The following is a 15,443-nucleotide window of genomic DNA, read 5'->3' as shown; positions in this document are numbered from 1 at the left end:
AGCAAGATAAAAAATGACCGTAGCTTCTGGTATCAAGTTCAAAGTCAAAGTCACGTTCCATCAAGAAGGGCAAGTGAACAGTTGCGCCCTCCTTCAAGGAACTTTGTGTTAAACAGAAAAACTGGTGTTACAGCCAGTGAGAGTGCGGCATCTAGGGCACAGCAGGGTCCAGGTCCAGTGAAGTGTCCTCTGCATAAGACACAGCATTCCCTGAAAGAATCCATAGCTTTTCGAGCAAAGCCTTATAATGAATGAAGGCAACTCCTAAAGAAATGGAATGTGTGTTTCAGATGTGCGTCAACAGAACACCAGGTCTCTGACTGTAAAACAGCAGTGAAATGTGATGAATGTGGGAGTACGCGTCACCTATCTGCTTTGCACAGTGACAAACGGGAAACTGATAGACAGAACAGTCAGGGTGCACAACACTATGGCGGGGAGAGAAGTCCACAAGGAAACTGTTGGGAAATCATGTGCGAAAACAGTTCTTGTCAGCATCTTTCCAGAAGGACATCCTGAAAAGACTATCATGGCCTATGCAATCATCGATGATCAGAGCAACACAACGCTTGGTAAGAGTGAATTCTTCGATATGATGGATATTCATAGTGACAAGATACCTTACATTTTGTCATCATGTTCAGGACAAACCAATATGTCTGGCAGAACAGCTAGCGGATTTGTTGTAGAATCCCTTGATGGTTTTGCAAAGTTACAGCTTCCGACCTTGATCGAATGCTCAGATTTACCAGATCACAGAGAGGAGATACCGACACCAGCTGTTGTTAGTTATCATCCCCATCTATCTGACATTGTTGGACTCATACCTCCTCTGCATGAAAATGCTGAGATCATGCTGTTAATTGGCAGGGATCTGATTGATGCCACCACGTTCTCGACCAGCGCATCGGACCCCCTTCGTCTCCTTATGCTCAAAGACTTCCACTAAGCTGGGTTGTCATTGGAAAAATGTGCCTAGGAAAAGTCCATCCCCCAAACAGTGTGCATGTCAACAAGACACCTTCTAAATGATGGTCGAACATCACTGTTCACACCCTGTCCAAACAACTATACTGTGAAGGAAAGGCCTCAGAACGACTGTCTTGGAAGAGAACTGTTCACACTTACAAAAGAGGACAATAAGATTGGACCCTCTCTTGAAGACAAATCATTTCTTCATGTCATGGACACTGAAATGCATCAGAACTCTGATGGAAGTTGGGTTTCCCCATTACCCTTTCGTGAATGCAGACCACGTCTGCCAAACAACCGTCCCAAGCCATGAAGAGAGCTGTAACATTGGATCGGACCTTGCAACGAGATCAGGTGAAGAGAGAACACTTCACAGAGTACATGAAAAAGGCTCTAGACAACAAGCATGCAGAAGTGGCTCCACCACTTGAGAAGGACCAGGAATGCTGGTACTTACCTATCTTTGGTGTATACCATCCTCAAAAACCAGGACAAGTCCGAATTGTGTTTGATTCCTCATCTTAGCATGAGGGAGTTTCCCTGAACAGTGTGTTATTGCAAGGACCAGATCTGTGCAATAGTTTTCAGGGGATACTTCTCAGGTTCAGGAAAGAATCAGTTGCAGTCACTGCTGATATTCAACAAATGTTCTTCTGCTTTCAAGTAGCAGAGTGTCACAGAGACTTCCTGCGGTTTTTGTGGTATCGTGACAGTGATCCAACCAGAGATTTGATAGACTACAGAATGCGTGTACATGTATTCGGTAATACATCATCACCAGCAGTTGCAACTCATTGTCTCCGTAAAGTTGCTCAGGCAGGAGAAGAAGCATATGGGACCGACATGAAGCAATTTGTGACCAGAAACTTTTATGTCGATGATGGACTAAAATCATTGCTTCAGCCAGTGAGGCTGTTGACCTGTTAAAAAGAACGCAAGAGGCTCTGAAAGAAAATGGAAATCTTCGACTGTGCAAAATCGCCTCCAACAGCTGTCAGGTGATGGAAGCATTTCATCAGGAGGATCGTGCGAAGGACCTCAAGGACTTGGACTTAGGGTCACGGTTACTTCCTATTCAAAGAAGCCTAGGATTTGGATGGGACCTCTGTACTGACTCATTTAAATTCATTGTGTCCAGAACAGAAAAACCCTACACCAAAAGAGGTATCCTGTCCACAGTCAACAGTGTTTATGACCCTCTCGGATTTGTGGCCCCCATAACTGTGCAAGGTAAGATCCTCCTTCGAGAACTTATCTCAGGATCAAAGGACTGGGATGAACCTTTGCCTTCAGAACATGAGCCTAAATGGATGGCATGGAAGGAACTCTTAGGACGCTTGGAAACCCTCACGGTACCCCGTATGTACTTGCCAGGTGTAGACTACAGTGGACCCAAGGAGGTCCACATCTTTTCTGACTCCTCAGAAAAAGCCATTGCTGCAGTAGCCTACATGAGAAGTGCAAACCCCGTTGATCAAGGAAACCTTGGCTTCATCATTGGGAAAGCGAAGGTTGCACCAACTACTGGACATACCATACCACGATTGGAGCTATGTGCTGCAGTGCTAGCAGTTGAGATAGGTGAGCTAGTGTCAGAGCAGTTGGACATTCCCCTTAACTGTTTCCACTTTTACACAGACTGCCGAGTTGTTTTGGGCTACATCCACAACAGAACAAGACGTTTCTACATATATGTGGCAAATAGAGTGGAGAGAATCCACAAGTCTACAAAACCGGAGCAGTGGAAATATGTCCCCACGGACTTGAACCCTGCTGACCATGGAACACGGCCTTCCAACGCCTCAACCAGTAAAGTTAATTCCTGGTTACTTGAGAAAATGCATCACAGGACATTCTGGACTATCCACTGTCTGATGCAGACACAGATCAGGAGGTCCAGACAGAGAAAGTGACACTGATGACCAGTGTAAAACCTTCGACACAAATTGGAGATCATCATTTTCAAAGATACTCATCTTGGAAAAGGTAAGTCCTGGCCTTTGCAAGGCTGAAAAGCTTTGCCAGAAGATTTCGTACTCCATTGCTAATGGAGAAAAGTGGTGAAACCTACAAGGAGGTTGAAGCCTTCCTCCTACGTCAGGTGCAACGTGAGGTGTATACTAGAGAAATTGAAGCGTGTGCCCAAAAAAACCTCTCCCAAAGGACAGCAAAATCCTCAATCTTGATCCATATCTTGATGATGAAAATATCTTGCGGGTTGGAGGTAGACAAGAGACACAGAAAATGGCTGATCTGCCTGTGGATCGTGTCGAGCTGCCCTCCATTCACAAATGTTGGCATTGATACGTTTGGACCATGGACAATTGTTACTCGACGTACGAGAGGTGGAGCCGCCCAAAGCAAGTGGTTGGCCATCATGTTCTCTTGCCTCACATCAAGAGCTGTGCACATTGAAGTAGTGGAGGAAATGAGCTCATCTGCTTTCATAAATGCTTTAAAACGCTTTGAATCAGTCAGAGGTAAAGTCAAGATCTTCAGATCAGATTGCGGAACCAATTTCGTGGGTGCCACGAATGACCTTCAGATAAATGCTGTTAATGTTGAGGACAGTGCTGTTAGTCACCACCTGTACAACTCAGGATCCACATGGATATTCAATGTACCCCACTCTTCTCACATGGGAGGAGTATGGGAACGAGGGGGCAGTGCGGTAGCCTAGTGGTTAAAGCGTTGGCTCGTCACGCTGAAGGCCCGGGTTCGATTCCCCACATGGGCACAATGTGTTAAGCCCAGTTCTGGTGTCCCCCCGCCGTGATATTGCTGGAATATTGCTAAAAGCGGCGTAAAACTAAACTCAGTCAGTCAGTCAGTCAGTATGGGAACGCATGATAGGGACAACCCGTCGTATTCTTGACTCCATGATGATGGACATTAATCAGAAGGACTTGACTCACGATGTTCTTGTGACTCTCATGGCCGAGGTAGGTGCAATCATCAATGCACGGCCTCTCGTATCTGTGTCCTCAGACCCTGAGGAACCCTTTGTGCTCAGTCCTGCCACCTTGTTGACTCAGAAGACAGGTCATGAGTCATGCTCTACTGTCCGGTATGACTTGAAGGATCTATATCGCTCATAATGGAAACAAGTTCAGATATTGGCTGAAATGTTTTGGAAACGCTGGCGAAACGAGTACCTCGTCACGTTACAGACCCGTCAAAAATGGACTTCTGACAGACCTTACATCCAAAAAGGAGACGTTGTGCTCTTAAGGGATATGAATGAGCACAGAAACCACTGGCCCATGGCACGGGTCATGACTGTTCTACCAGGTGCGGACGACAAGGTCCGTAAAGCTGTTCTGCGTGTCCAGAAGGATGGGAAAGTGACAATTCTCACTCGACCGGTGTCTGAGATGGTGTTGCTGGTTTCAGAGAGACCAGATCAGTGACATTTGGTTGCATTTTGTGCCTTTGAATCTGACTTTAAAGTTTTTCAGAGCGATTACTGATTTAGTTCTGCAATTCATCACTTCATTATGGACTGTAACTTCTAGTCAAAAATTTAAGTTTATCAAAGGTTGTGATGACAAAGGTTTGTCATCAGACGGGGAGTGTAATGTTACTGGGTAACAACACGTAAATTAATGCAGACGGTAAAGATTTTACGACGCTTCTATATTGTTTTCATTTGTGCTCTTCTGTGGAGGAGGGGTAAAAATTGCACCGTGTTGGTTTGTGTTTGCAACGGGTCATGCCACAGTCTTTTTACCAGTCAAAAAACTGTAGAGTTTGTCACAAAACAAGCTTTCCCCGGAAGTTCGACGTTGTGATTTTTCTGCAGAAGGTTTATGCTGAATGTAAGTTCTTTCACCCATTGAACGAGGCATTACAGTTACCTAACATTTCCACACAAAGAATAAACAGATATGGTGCAACAGGATCTCCTTTACGGCACCCACGTTCAATCCTAAAAGGTTGTGCAGCAAAACAATTGACCATAATCCTAGATTCTATATAATTATAAAGAGTCTTAATCCATTTAATAATGCTTGATACAAAATTTAAAAGACGATAGTACATTTATCAAAATTAATAATTTCTATCTACTGTGTCAAATGCTTTTTCAAAGTCTGCTACATAAAAGTAGTCCTGGTATCTGATAGGTGTCTCTATGAATCTCCCTTTCATTAATAGTACTTTGCAGAACTAAATTGGCTGGTGCAGCTGAACCAATTTTATAAGAAGTGTTCAATAGTGATACTGGTCGCCAGTTTTAAGGATTTTGTAGGCTTATTTCCCTTAGGGATACACGCTATAAGACCTTGATTTTGGTTGATTGACAGGTTGCCTTTATTAATCCATAGTTTAGAGATTTTAGCAGAAATAAGCCCAGATCGTTCCAGAAAATGTTTAGAAATTCCGCAGTAAAGCCATCGGGGACAGGACTTTTTCAATTTTCATTGTTCATAATGCTATTGACAGTTCGGATAATGTTAGATCTCCTTCAAAACTCTCAGATTCTGCTTTTCTTAGTCTAGGTACATCAACATCCTTGAAGTAGTCAGTCAAGTCTATCTGACTATTGTCTTGGTCTGTATATAATTTTTCATAGAAAATGTTAGGTTCGTGCTGTATTGCATCGTTATCCTTTATCATTGTTCTGTAAGATTTTACTACTTCAGTTTTTGCTTTGTCAGTCTTGTCTTATTGGCGTGTCATAAAACAATGTTGTCGATTTTACTGATTGTTAGTTGTATGTGTGTTGTTAAATGCACCACCGGCAATATTACAGTTATTTGACGGCGGTCTGTTTGTAAACGAATCCGGACCAAATAATCCAGAGATTGGTTTTACGAGCATCGACCTGCTCAACTGGGATACAATGACATCAACTAAATCAGCTAGCCTGACCATTCCATTCCAGCCAGGGTCTTCATGGGTGAAGTCTGTATGTAACATGTAATACATTATGTACACTTTTTGGAGAGTTTTTGTAACATGCAAACATTTCTTATGCAATATGTCATGATCAGCAAACAACAACATTAAACCCTGGTAGCAGAGCATGTAAATGATACTTATAGTTGCAGAATATATACAAAACATGTGTAGTTGCAGAAGATGTGAAGAGTATTTGAATTTGCAGAACATGTAAAGAATATTTGTAGTTGCAGATCATGTGAAGAACTAGTCTTGACACATGGTATGGAATTCGAAGCAGTCAAATAGATATTTGTATTTAGACATCAGTATTAACTGAACCAAGAAAATACATTAACACATATTCATTTGTTAACAAATATAGCTTCAGACCTAATCTAATTGGACCAGTGAAGGTCCGGGTTAGAATGAGCTTTCAGTAACCCATGCTTGTCGTAAGAGGAGACTAACGGGATCGGGTGGTCAGGCTCACTGGCTTGGTTGACACATGTCATCGGTTCCCAATTCTTCAGATCGATGCTCATGCTGTTGATCACTGGATTGTCTGGTCCAGACTCGATTATTTACAGACCGCCGCCATTTTGCTGGAATATTGCTGAGTGTGGCGTAAAACTAAACTCACGTACTCACTATGCTAATTGCTTCCCGCACAGACAACCCAATGTCTCCACCTGATGCTTTTTACACAGGTATAACACGTTACTGTTTCATGCTCCGTTTACTTAGATCAGCGTCAACCTTATTTAGAAATGTCACAAACGGATTAATACCAGATGGTCTCTTCTGGTTGACACCCGACCAGCCTGAACAGGTCGCGGTTTGGTGTTGAGGAATATTGACACGCTCCCGGTTTAGAGTACAGGATACCATTCTGTATTCTAATTTTGCCGGGGTTACATTTCTGTATACAGAAACATACCTGAGAAACGTGTCTACAACGACTCTTTCAACTCAAATAAATTTGCAGAGTGTGCAGAGACAAACATTTTCTGCTTGGTGTGCTAGTGCTGTTGATACACGATTCAAATCGGGTTTGGGTGTCAACACTAGTTGTCCTAAATATTTGTAATGAGACAATATTTGATTCCCTTTTCCATAATTTCCATTCTAAATATTCTCCGTTCCGAAAAACGACAGTGTGGGGTGTATAGACGTTGCGAAAACGTCTAAATCTATGACAACATTTTCTGAAGCGATCAGTCGTTTGTTGGAGTCTCCCAACTGTTGAACTAGTTCCACCATATGCATATAAAAGATAATATGCATATTTGTGCCATCTTCAGGGATAAATGTGCAACAGAATATATATTTGGGGCGTTTTTGGAGGTAGATATTCCTTTATAATCTGATATTTTTCAGTTACCTCCCTGCCTGCTGCTTGTAAATACATTTAAAATAATGAGTCAGACTACATACAATACTAGCTACCAGAGGATTTAAGCTATGTGTGTACATATCGTATGACTGTCAGTATAATGCCAAGAATGTTGAAGTTTAGACATCGAAACCATAAAAATGAATAGTTAAGATGCTTTGGGAGAAATAAATGGAAAATGCATACCATTACATACAAAGTAAACATATTGTCTGCAGTTCCACATTCCTTTGTAAAAATCTGCTTGATTTTCCTTATAAAGATGACTCAAAGTCTGTCATTTGACCAGTGTTTTCAATCAATAGCTTCATGAAGACCTTTCTTGTTACGGACAGGTATTTCACTGCAGTTACGTATGACGCCTAGTGTTCCTTTTGTGTGAAGTGAGTGGGTGAGTGAGTGAGTTTTACGCCGCAATCAGCGACATTCTAGCTATATGGCGGCGGTCTGTAAATAATCGAGTCTGGACCAGACAATCCAGTGATCACAGCATGAGCATCGATCTACACAATTAGAATACGATGACATGTGTCAACCAAGTCATAGAGTCTGACCACCTGATCCCGTTACTCGCTTCTTACGACAAGCATGGGTTACTGAATTGTGTGAAGTGGACTAATATAGCGGTAGAAAGTTTTCAGGCGTGGTCACCATTTGTGCTGCATAGGACAGGGGCCCATTAAAACTGACTGAAGCTACAGTGGTAGATTCTGAAAATAGTTGTCAAGGCCATTTGTGCAATTATGTTATTGATACCTGATCATTATCAAGTCATGATACAATCACAAAAGGAAAAACGTTATCAAGACTGACTGACTGACTGAGTTTAGTTTTACGCCACTTTTAGCAATATTCCAGCAACATCACGGCGGTATCAAGAAGGCAAGACGGGATAGATTGAATGAAAGCTGAATCTGTGGTTACGCGGATTTAAAATGACCAGTATCCCCGGATGTCCATTAAAAGACTACTAATAGAAGTGCATCTCTGCAAGGCTAGTGCACTAAGATGCTTTTTCCGGTGAGCTACATGCCTTCTGCTTCAGTTGGTATAGACCCAAACAATTCATAATAGCAGTTGAGTTTTTAATATGAATGCACAACGTAATTTAAAAGAGTGGTCAAATGTAACACATGTTGTGAAATTCCAATATTACACGCCGGTACTCATGAATCCTGCCAATAACATGAGGTTGTCTGAGCTATGGTCAGTAGTGACTTGAGGACTTAATTAATTAACATAGCATTTTACACATCATACATGATCAGATTTATAGCCGGTGTTTGATTGGTTGGTTGGTTGTTGTTTAACCCCGCACTCAACAGCATTCCAGCTATATGCCGGCATTCTTTAAATAATCGTGTCTGGACCAGACATTCTAGTGAGCAATCTATAGCCTGTTTATATATTGTATTGTCATTTATAGTTCCAATATTTTAGATTCAATTACTAGTTTTAAATGGATATCTGTGATACACTAGTAGTTTTACTATTCTTACAGGTTGTAATTTCTAACTTTCTTGATCTTTAATGTAATTATAAAATGTTCTCGTCACGATATGGCTGAAATATTGCCGATGTGACGATAAATATTAACTCACTCACTCACTAGTCTTTTATTATTTCTGTGATAATCTAGTTGTTTTACTGTCCCTGTCGACAGGTGTTTTATAATGTAATTGTGTTGATTGTTAATTTATAACTTTTTAAGTCACAATATGGCTGAAATATTGCCGGCGTGACCATAAATTTAAACTCACTCATTCTAGTGATCAACAGCATGAGCATCGATCTACGCAAGTGGGATACAATGACATATATCAACCAAGGCAGTGAGCCTGTTCACCCGATACCGTTAGTAGCCTCTTCCAACAAGGATTGGTTACTGAAGACTAATTCTAACTGGATCTTCACGGGTTGACGTAACTGGAGAAATATATATATTGTCCGAATATAAGGAACGTAGATAGGTTTGTTGTTTAACGCCGGCCACAGTGATATTCCACCTGTATGGCGATGGTCTGTAAATAATCGAGTCTGGACCTGTCAATCTATTGATGAACATCATGCGCATCAATCTAGCTGGAATGCCAGTCGCTGATGGTAACAGTCCCATTGCTGGAATGCCAGTCTCTGATGCTAAAGGTCACATTGCTGCAGTGCCAGTCGCTGATGGTAAAGGTCACATTGCTGGAATGTCAGTCACTGATGCTAAAGGTCACATTGCTGCAGTGCCAGTCGCTGATGGTAGCAGTCAGATTGCTGGAATGTCAGTCGCTGATGGTAAAGGTCACGCTGCTGGAATGTCAGTCGCTGATGGTAAAAGTCACATTGCTGGAATGTCAGTCGCTGATGGTAAAGGTCACGCTGCTGGAATGTCAGTCGCTGATGGTAAAGGTCACATTGCTGGAATGTCAGTCGCTGATGGTAAAGGTCACATTGCTGCAATGCCAGTCGCTGATGGTAACAGTCAGATTGCTGGAATGTCAGTCTCTGATGGTAAAGGTCACATTGCTGGAATGTCAGTCTCTGATGGTAAAGGTCACATTGCTGGAATGCCAGTCGCTGATGGTAAAGGTCACATTGCTGGAATGTCAGTCTCTGATGGTAAAGGTCACATTGCTGGAATACCAGTCGCTGATGGTAACAGTCAGATTGCTGGAATGTAGGTCGCTGATGGTAGCAGTCAGGCTGCTGGAATGTCAGTCGCTGATGGTAACAGTCCCATTGCTGGAATGCCAGTCTCTGATGCTAAAGGTCACATTGCTGCAGTGCCAGTTGCTGGAATGCTTCTGAGGTAGCATCAGTTGATGAACAAATCGTGTACTTTATACACGATCTTATGTTCCATACCCTGAAAGCATCAATAATGTAATAATCTCTACGTGGGGAATTCAGTCTATTTCAAAGTAGCATCAATGGCACAATAGAAGCATCTTGGAATGTTTCGGAAACACAAATCACTATTTCCTATTATGTTGAGTAAAATTATTAACGCTCTTAAAGTTTCTTAAGACCCTTCTGCGTTGTCTCATAGCAACAAGTATCGTGGCACGAAACATAAACCAAGGGTTAGCTTGAGAACTGAAGTATTTCGTGTCACCAAGATCAATGTAGGTCGTCACCGAATGATTCCTAGCACCTTTGAGAATTTTCATCTTTTACGGTGATTTGTTCGAACATACCTACATATATACATACATAAATGAACACAAACGCTAACGAGGATACTGAGTGAGGTTAGTTTTTTAGCCGCATTTAGCAATATTCGAGCAGTATCAAATGGGCTTCACATATTGTACCCATGTGGGGAATCCATCCTGGGTCTTCGGCGTGACGAGCGAACAGTACAATAACCGCCCCCAGGTGTGTCTATCTCCCTTATCTGATAAAATGGATTAACCCCAGCTGATTAGGGATTAGCTATGTAACTGAATCTTGTGGGGGTAACGTAATGAAACTTTTTTAACCTCCTCGTGTAAATGTCTTTAAAAACTAAACTCTTTTTGTAAATAACTTCGTGATCATTTGAAAGAGAAATTAATTTACCTTCTCAGATTTACGTATTTAAACAATGTAACAATAAAATGATTTAATATAATTAATAAAAATGTATTTATTAAACTTTGATGCTCTTTTCTATCACCATTATTGCAGCCCCTCAGCAAGTAAAATATATCACCAGTTCACGAAGCAGCATTCAGGTGCTCTTTCAGGGTTACCTTTATTACAAGAGGTGAGGTGATATTGGGTTTAACGTCGTGCTTGAGAATATTTCGCTCATATGACGACGTTTTATTACAAGAACAGGCAGTGACAGACTAGTACCGTTTTGGAGATGTACTTAAAATAGATGTACTGTAACAACATGCAACCGTAAATGCACTACAGTCGTCGACTGTGTTCGGAATGTGACTGATCAGGACCATCCTCCAGAAGATGTCCTCTGTTTTGTGGGCAACCTGGACGACACATGCGATGGCAACAGAGTTCTGCGATGGCGCTTCGAACCGCAGCCGTTATTTATACATAAACGGAACGTTCACAGCATGTCCTGCACCTCTGGAACAAGCTGTTCATCCTTCATACAAGGAAAGGGACTACGACCTTCCCATTAGTATACTCCCTGCTTACATAGCTAATCCCTAATCAAGCTGCATATATCAGCACCTTTTCAGCAACCTCAAGATCCACGTTCAATAACTTCTCAATCGGCTGCTCTCCGAGCTGTTGAGATTGAGGTTCTGGACCAGACTCAATTATTTACAGACGGCCGCCATACTGGAATGTTGCTGAGTGCGGCGTAGAACAACAATCAACCAGCCAATGAAACCCCGTCTCGCCGGATTCAATGCCTTATAAAAGTTTTAGGTAATAGGATCTGACATATGGGATCCGTTGTATTTCCTTTGATGGCCATAAATCTGATCATGTACCTTGTGTAAAATACTATGTTAATTAAATCATCAAGTCACAGCTGACCATAGTTCAGTATCTTTCTGTGATGCTATCTTCTTGTGATGCTAATGAACGGAACAGACCAGTCCGGTCCGATCTGTTCTGTTTATAAGTATCACAGAACGACGCTCCTTCGTTTTCAAGTGTTGTAATTTTGCTATTAGAATTTAGGCCTATTCTCTAACATATTTTGAAACTGCATTTCGTAACTGTGAGACAGTAATGACTCTTCACATGTTCTGTAACTACAAATACCCTTTGCATGTTTCGCAAATTTAAATACTCTTCACAAATTCTGCAACTACATGTATTCTTTACATGTTCTGCAACTATAGTTTTAATGATGTCGTTTGTTCATGATGACTACTTGCATCCGAAAAAAAATGCATGTTGCAAAAACTCTCCAAATTTGTACATATTGTATTTCCTTCCGGGTTTCCCCCATAAAGACCCTGCTGGAATGGTCCTCAGCAACCCATTCTTGTTTTTAGAGGCGACTAACGGGATCGGGTGGTAAGGTTGGCTGTTTTAGATGATGTATGTCATCGTATCTCAGTTGAGTAGGTCGATGCTCGTGATATTCATCACTGGATTGTTTGGAACTGTAATATTGTTGGTGGTGCATTTAACGACATACATACACAATTAACAAAAACAGAATCAGTAAAATCGAAATAATTGTTTCATGACATACAAAAGGACAAGATGACATGGAATTCAAAAGCCCTCTTCTGTCGGCAGCATTTAGGCGTTATTCTAGTATAATAATACCAGTTGCTTGAAAGGTTTGAGTTTTGCTCAACTGAAAAACGTTCACCAAGATATCGGATCCTCATGTGTAAAGCCATTTATCACAGACTTCACAATAACAATAACATGAGAATGGTTACTATGACCTATATCTATTACGAAGAACTCTACCAATGAAAAATTAACAGGCAGGCATTGGTGTTCATGTTTGAAAAGGCTGACAGTCCCTGGCAACATACACGAATCACAAGAAATTTAAGTAACTGTAGCAGAGATGCTCCAAATCGTTCCTCTTTTACACGCACCCCCAAACGATAGGCGTTCTATTCACCTGAACTAACTACGATTCGCAACACGAGACAAAACAGATCTCATCTGACAAATTGTTTAGGGACTAAATTGAATCATATTTTAAGAGAAGGTTGAACAAACAAACAAAAATTCTATGAGCGGATTTTATTGTCCAATGTTCAGCAAATTATACAAAGGTTATGTTTAAATTACAACGAGGCACTAGCTACAACGTGTAAACAGCGGGAATTTGCAATTAAGCTTATAACAGCCAATGCTGTGCCCTCCATTCATTAAATGGACACGTTGATGTGTTTTACATTAGCAGCAAATCCTGCGCCTTATAAAAAATAACTAAACAAGAAGACAAAGTCATCAATATCACCCGCAACGGCAAAATATTCTTTATAAATATGTCTACTAATTATGATTATGTCACATGTTTTGGAGTGTATACAGCAAAGTGGAAGGAGAGTATTGAAAGGTTTTTAAGATCTGTTCCAGAGAGGAACGCTACCACCAAATTCTGTTGAAGCCTAACTTGTTGCCATGGAAATGCAACAAGATGACATCCTCATAGTCACAGCCTTAGTCACGTTTCCATGGAAACCACAAAAAATAAAATTCATATCTGGTCTAAACCCCAAAAGGCACACCTAGGGATCATGCTTGATATGTGTGCCAAGTTTGATGAAGCTAGCATGTATAATTTAGGAGATCTGCTCCGGATAAGATGACATCCTCATAGTCACAGCCTAAGTCATGTTTCCATGGAAACCGCAAAAAATAAACTTCATATCCGGGTGTAACCCCCACAAGGCACATCTAGTGATCATGCTTGATATGTGTACCAAGTTTGATGAAGCTAGCATGTATAGTGTGGGAGATCTGCTCCGGACATGATGACAGCCTTAGTCACGTTTCCTGGAAACCGTAAGAAATATAATTCGCATCTGGGTCTAACCCCCAAAAGGCACATCTAGGGATCATCGTTGACCTGTGTACCAAGATTGGTTAAGTTATCACCAATAGTTTAGGAGATATGCTTCGGACAAGGTGTGACGGACACAAGGACGGACGTACGGACGGACGGACGGAACTCGTTTCTATATGCCCCGCAACTTCGTTGTTGCTGAGGATAATAAACCTGTTGGTATGGGGCAGTGTTATATGTTCAAAGATGTTTTCTAAACTACCAGGTAATAGAACGTTATCTCTTTAAAGTAACTGTATAAAAAAACAAAAACGCTGGCAGAGGTTTGAACCAAGCATAAAGCATTCGCCAAAAAGCGTCATGGTCCTGATAACAACGCAGGTGTAGGAAAACGTCGTGCATTTTTCAAAACGCGAAAAACGGAATTGTGGGACATTAGTCCAAATGGACCAGCATGATTGTGGCATGAATACTGATGTTCCACGAAACAGATTCCATATGGAGTAAAGGTCAAAACAGCATTAAATATTACAAATATTATGAATGAACCATCACATCGAAAATTTGAACTCGACCTATTGCTCAGTGTTCAGCAAATTATACAAAGACGGTACTAGCTACAACGTGTAAACAGCTAAAATTGGACAGTTAGCGTGCAGAAAATCCTTTTGACACAGGTGGGTTGCTAATGTAGGATCCTAACACATATACATATTGTGATCTCCATCTATCGCGTCTCACCGAACACTGCAGCTCAGGTCGCCAGAGTACCATCATTTTGTTTCACGATCACATACCCTGCCTAGACCAAGCTACAGGTTGGATCTTGCAGAGAGATGAATATTACCATTATTGTATTTTTGCAATAATCCCTGCTCGTATATTATACTGTCTCTGAACTTGTACAACACACACGTTTGTATCTGATTTGTTTACCTGAGTAATTTGTAAATACAATTGGTGACTACAGCACATTGCTTTGTTCTTTGTTTCTCTCACACCTAGTTTGTTTACAGACTGATTTCCGTTTAACTTTTAGCGTTTCAACTTGGGAATCAACAATATAAAAAAAATTCAAAATAAACGACCTTGGTAAAAAACAGGATTTGTAATGGGACAAATATCGTCGTTTCTATAACATCACTGACATGTCCTCACTGCCATCCACCATTTTGACAAGTTGCGTTGTCGGTCGCTTGCGCTGACATCCAAGTAACCGTAACTGCTCGGATAACACGTCCCTTGACGACCTATGTCTACAGTTTTACACACAAAGGACCTTTCTTTCATACATGCCATCATGCAGTATTTCATCAGAAATTCAACCGATAGGAAGAGGTGGAGGCGCTTCCGCTTCCGGTTATGATCCTTTACCCCCAGTCCCTTATACAGAGTCATGGTGTTTCCAAACCTCTTGCAATCTGAAATGTGAGTCAGATGGTTTTCAGCTGCTTCGAACAATAGTATCATGATATGAGTGAGTGAGTGAGTTAAGATTTAAAGTCACATCGGCAATATTTCAGCCATATCGTGACTAAAACTAGTTCTAAATTGATAATACATACATATAATATATAAAACCCTGTCAACGAAGGACAGTAAAACCACTAGATTATCACAGATTGAGTTAAACTAGCTAGCATATATCTTTAAAAGTAGAAAACTATTTTGGGACAATACAATGTAAAATTGGGCTATAAATCGCCAACACCTGAAGTTGTATCATGATATGATAACATGTACGTGTGTTGTGGGAGGGGC

At 41.1% G+C, this 15,443-nt stretch overlaps 1 protein-coding gene across 1 annotated transcript; it reads left to right on the top strand.

Moving 5' to 3' along the window:
* Positions 1 to 430: 430 nt before the first annotated feature.
* Positions 431 to 2,885, top strand: LOC124263006. Its single transcript, XM_046697621.1, has 2 exons — positions 431 to 572; positions 1,876 to 2,885. The coding sequence occupies exons 1-2, from the start codon at positions 431 to 433 to the stop codon at positions 2,883 to 2,885; spliced, it is 1,152 nt and encodes a 383-aa protein (XP_046553577.1).
* The last annotated feature ends 12,558 nt before the right edge of the window (positions 2,886 to 15,443 follow it).

The sequence above is a fragment of the Haliotis rubra genome, unplaced genomic scaffold (assembly GCF_003918875.1).
Source record: "Haliotis rubra isolate DU_JTF1 unplaced genomic scaffold, ASM391887v1 Scf864, whole genome shotgun sequence".
NCBI classification, from domain to species: domain Eukaryota; kingdom Metazoa; phylum Mollusca; class Gastropoda; order Lepetellida; family Haliotidae; genus Haliotis; species Haliotis rubra.
This window is presented reverse-complemented; position numbering and strand designations above follow the sequence as displayed.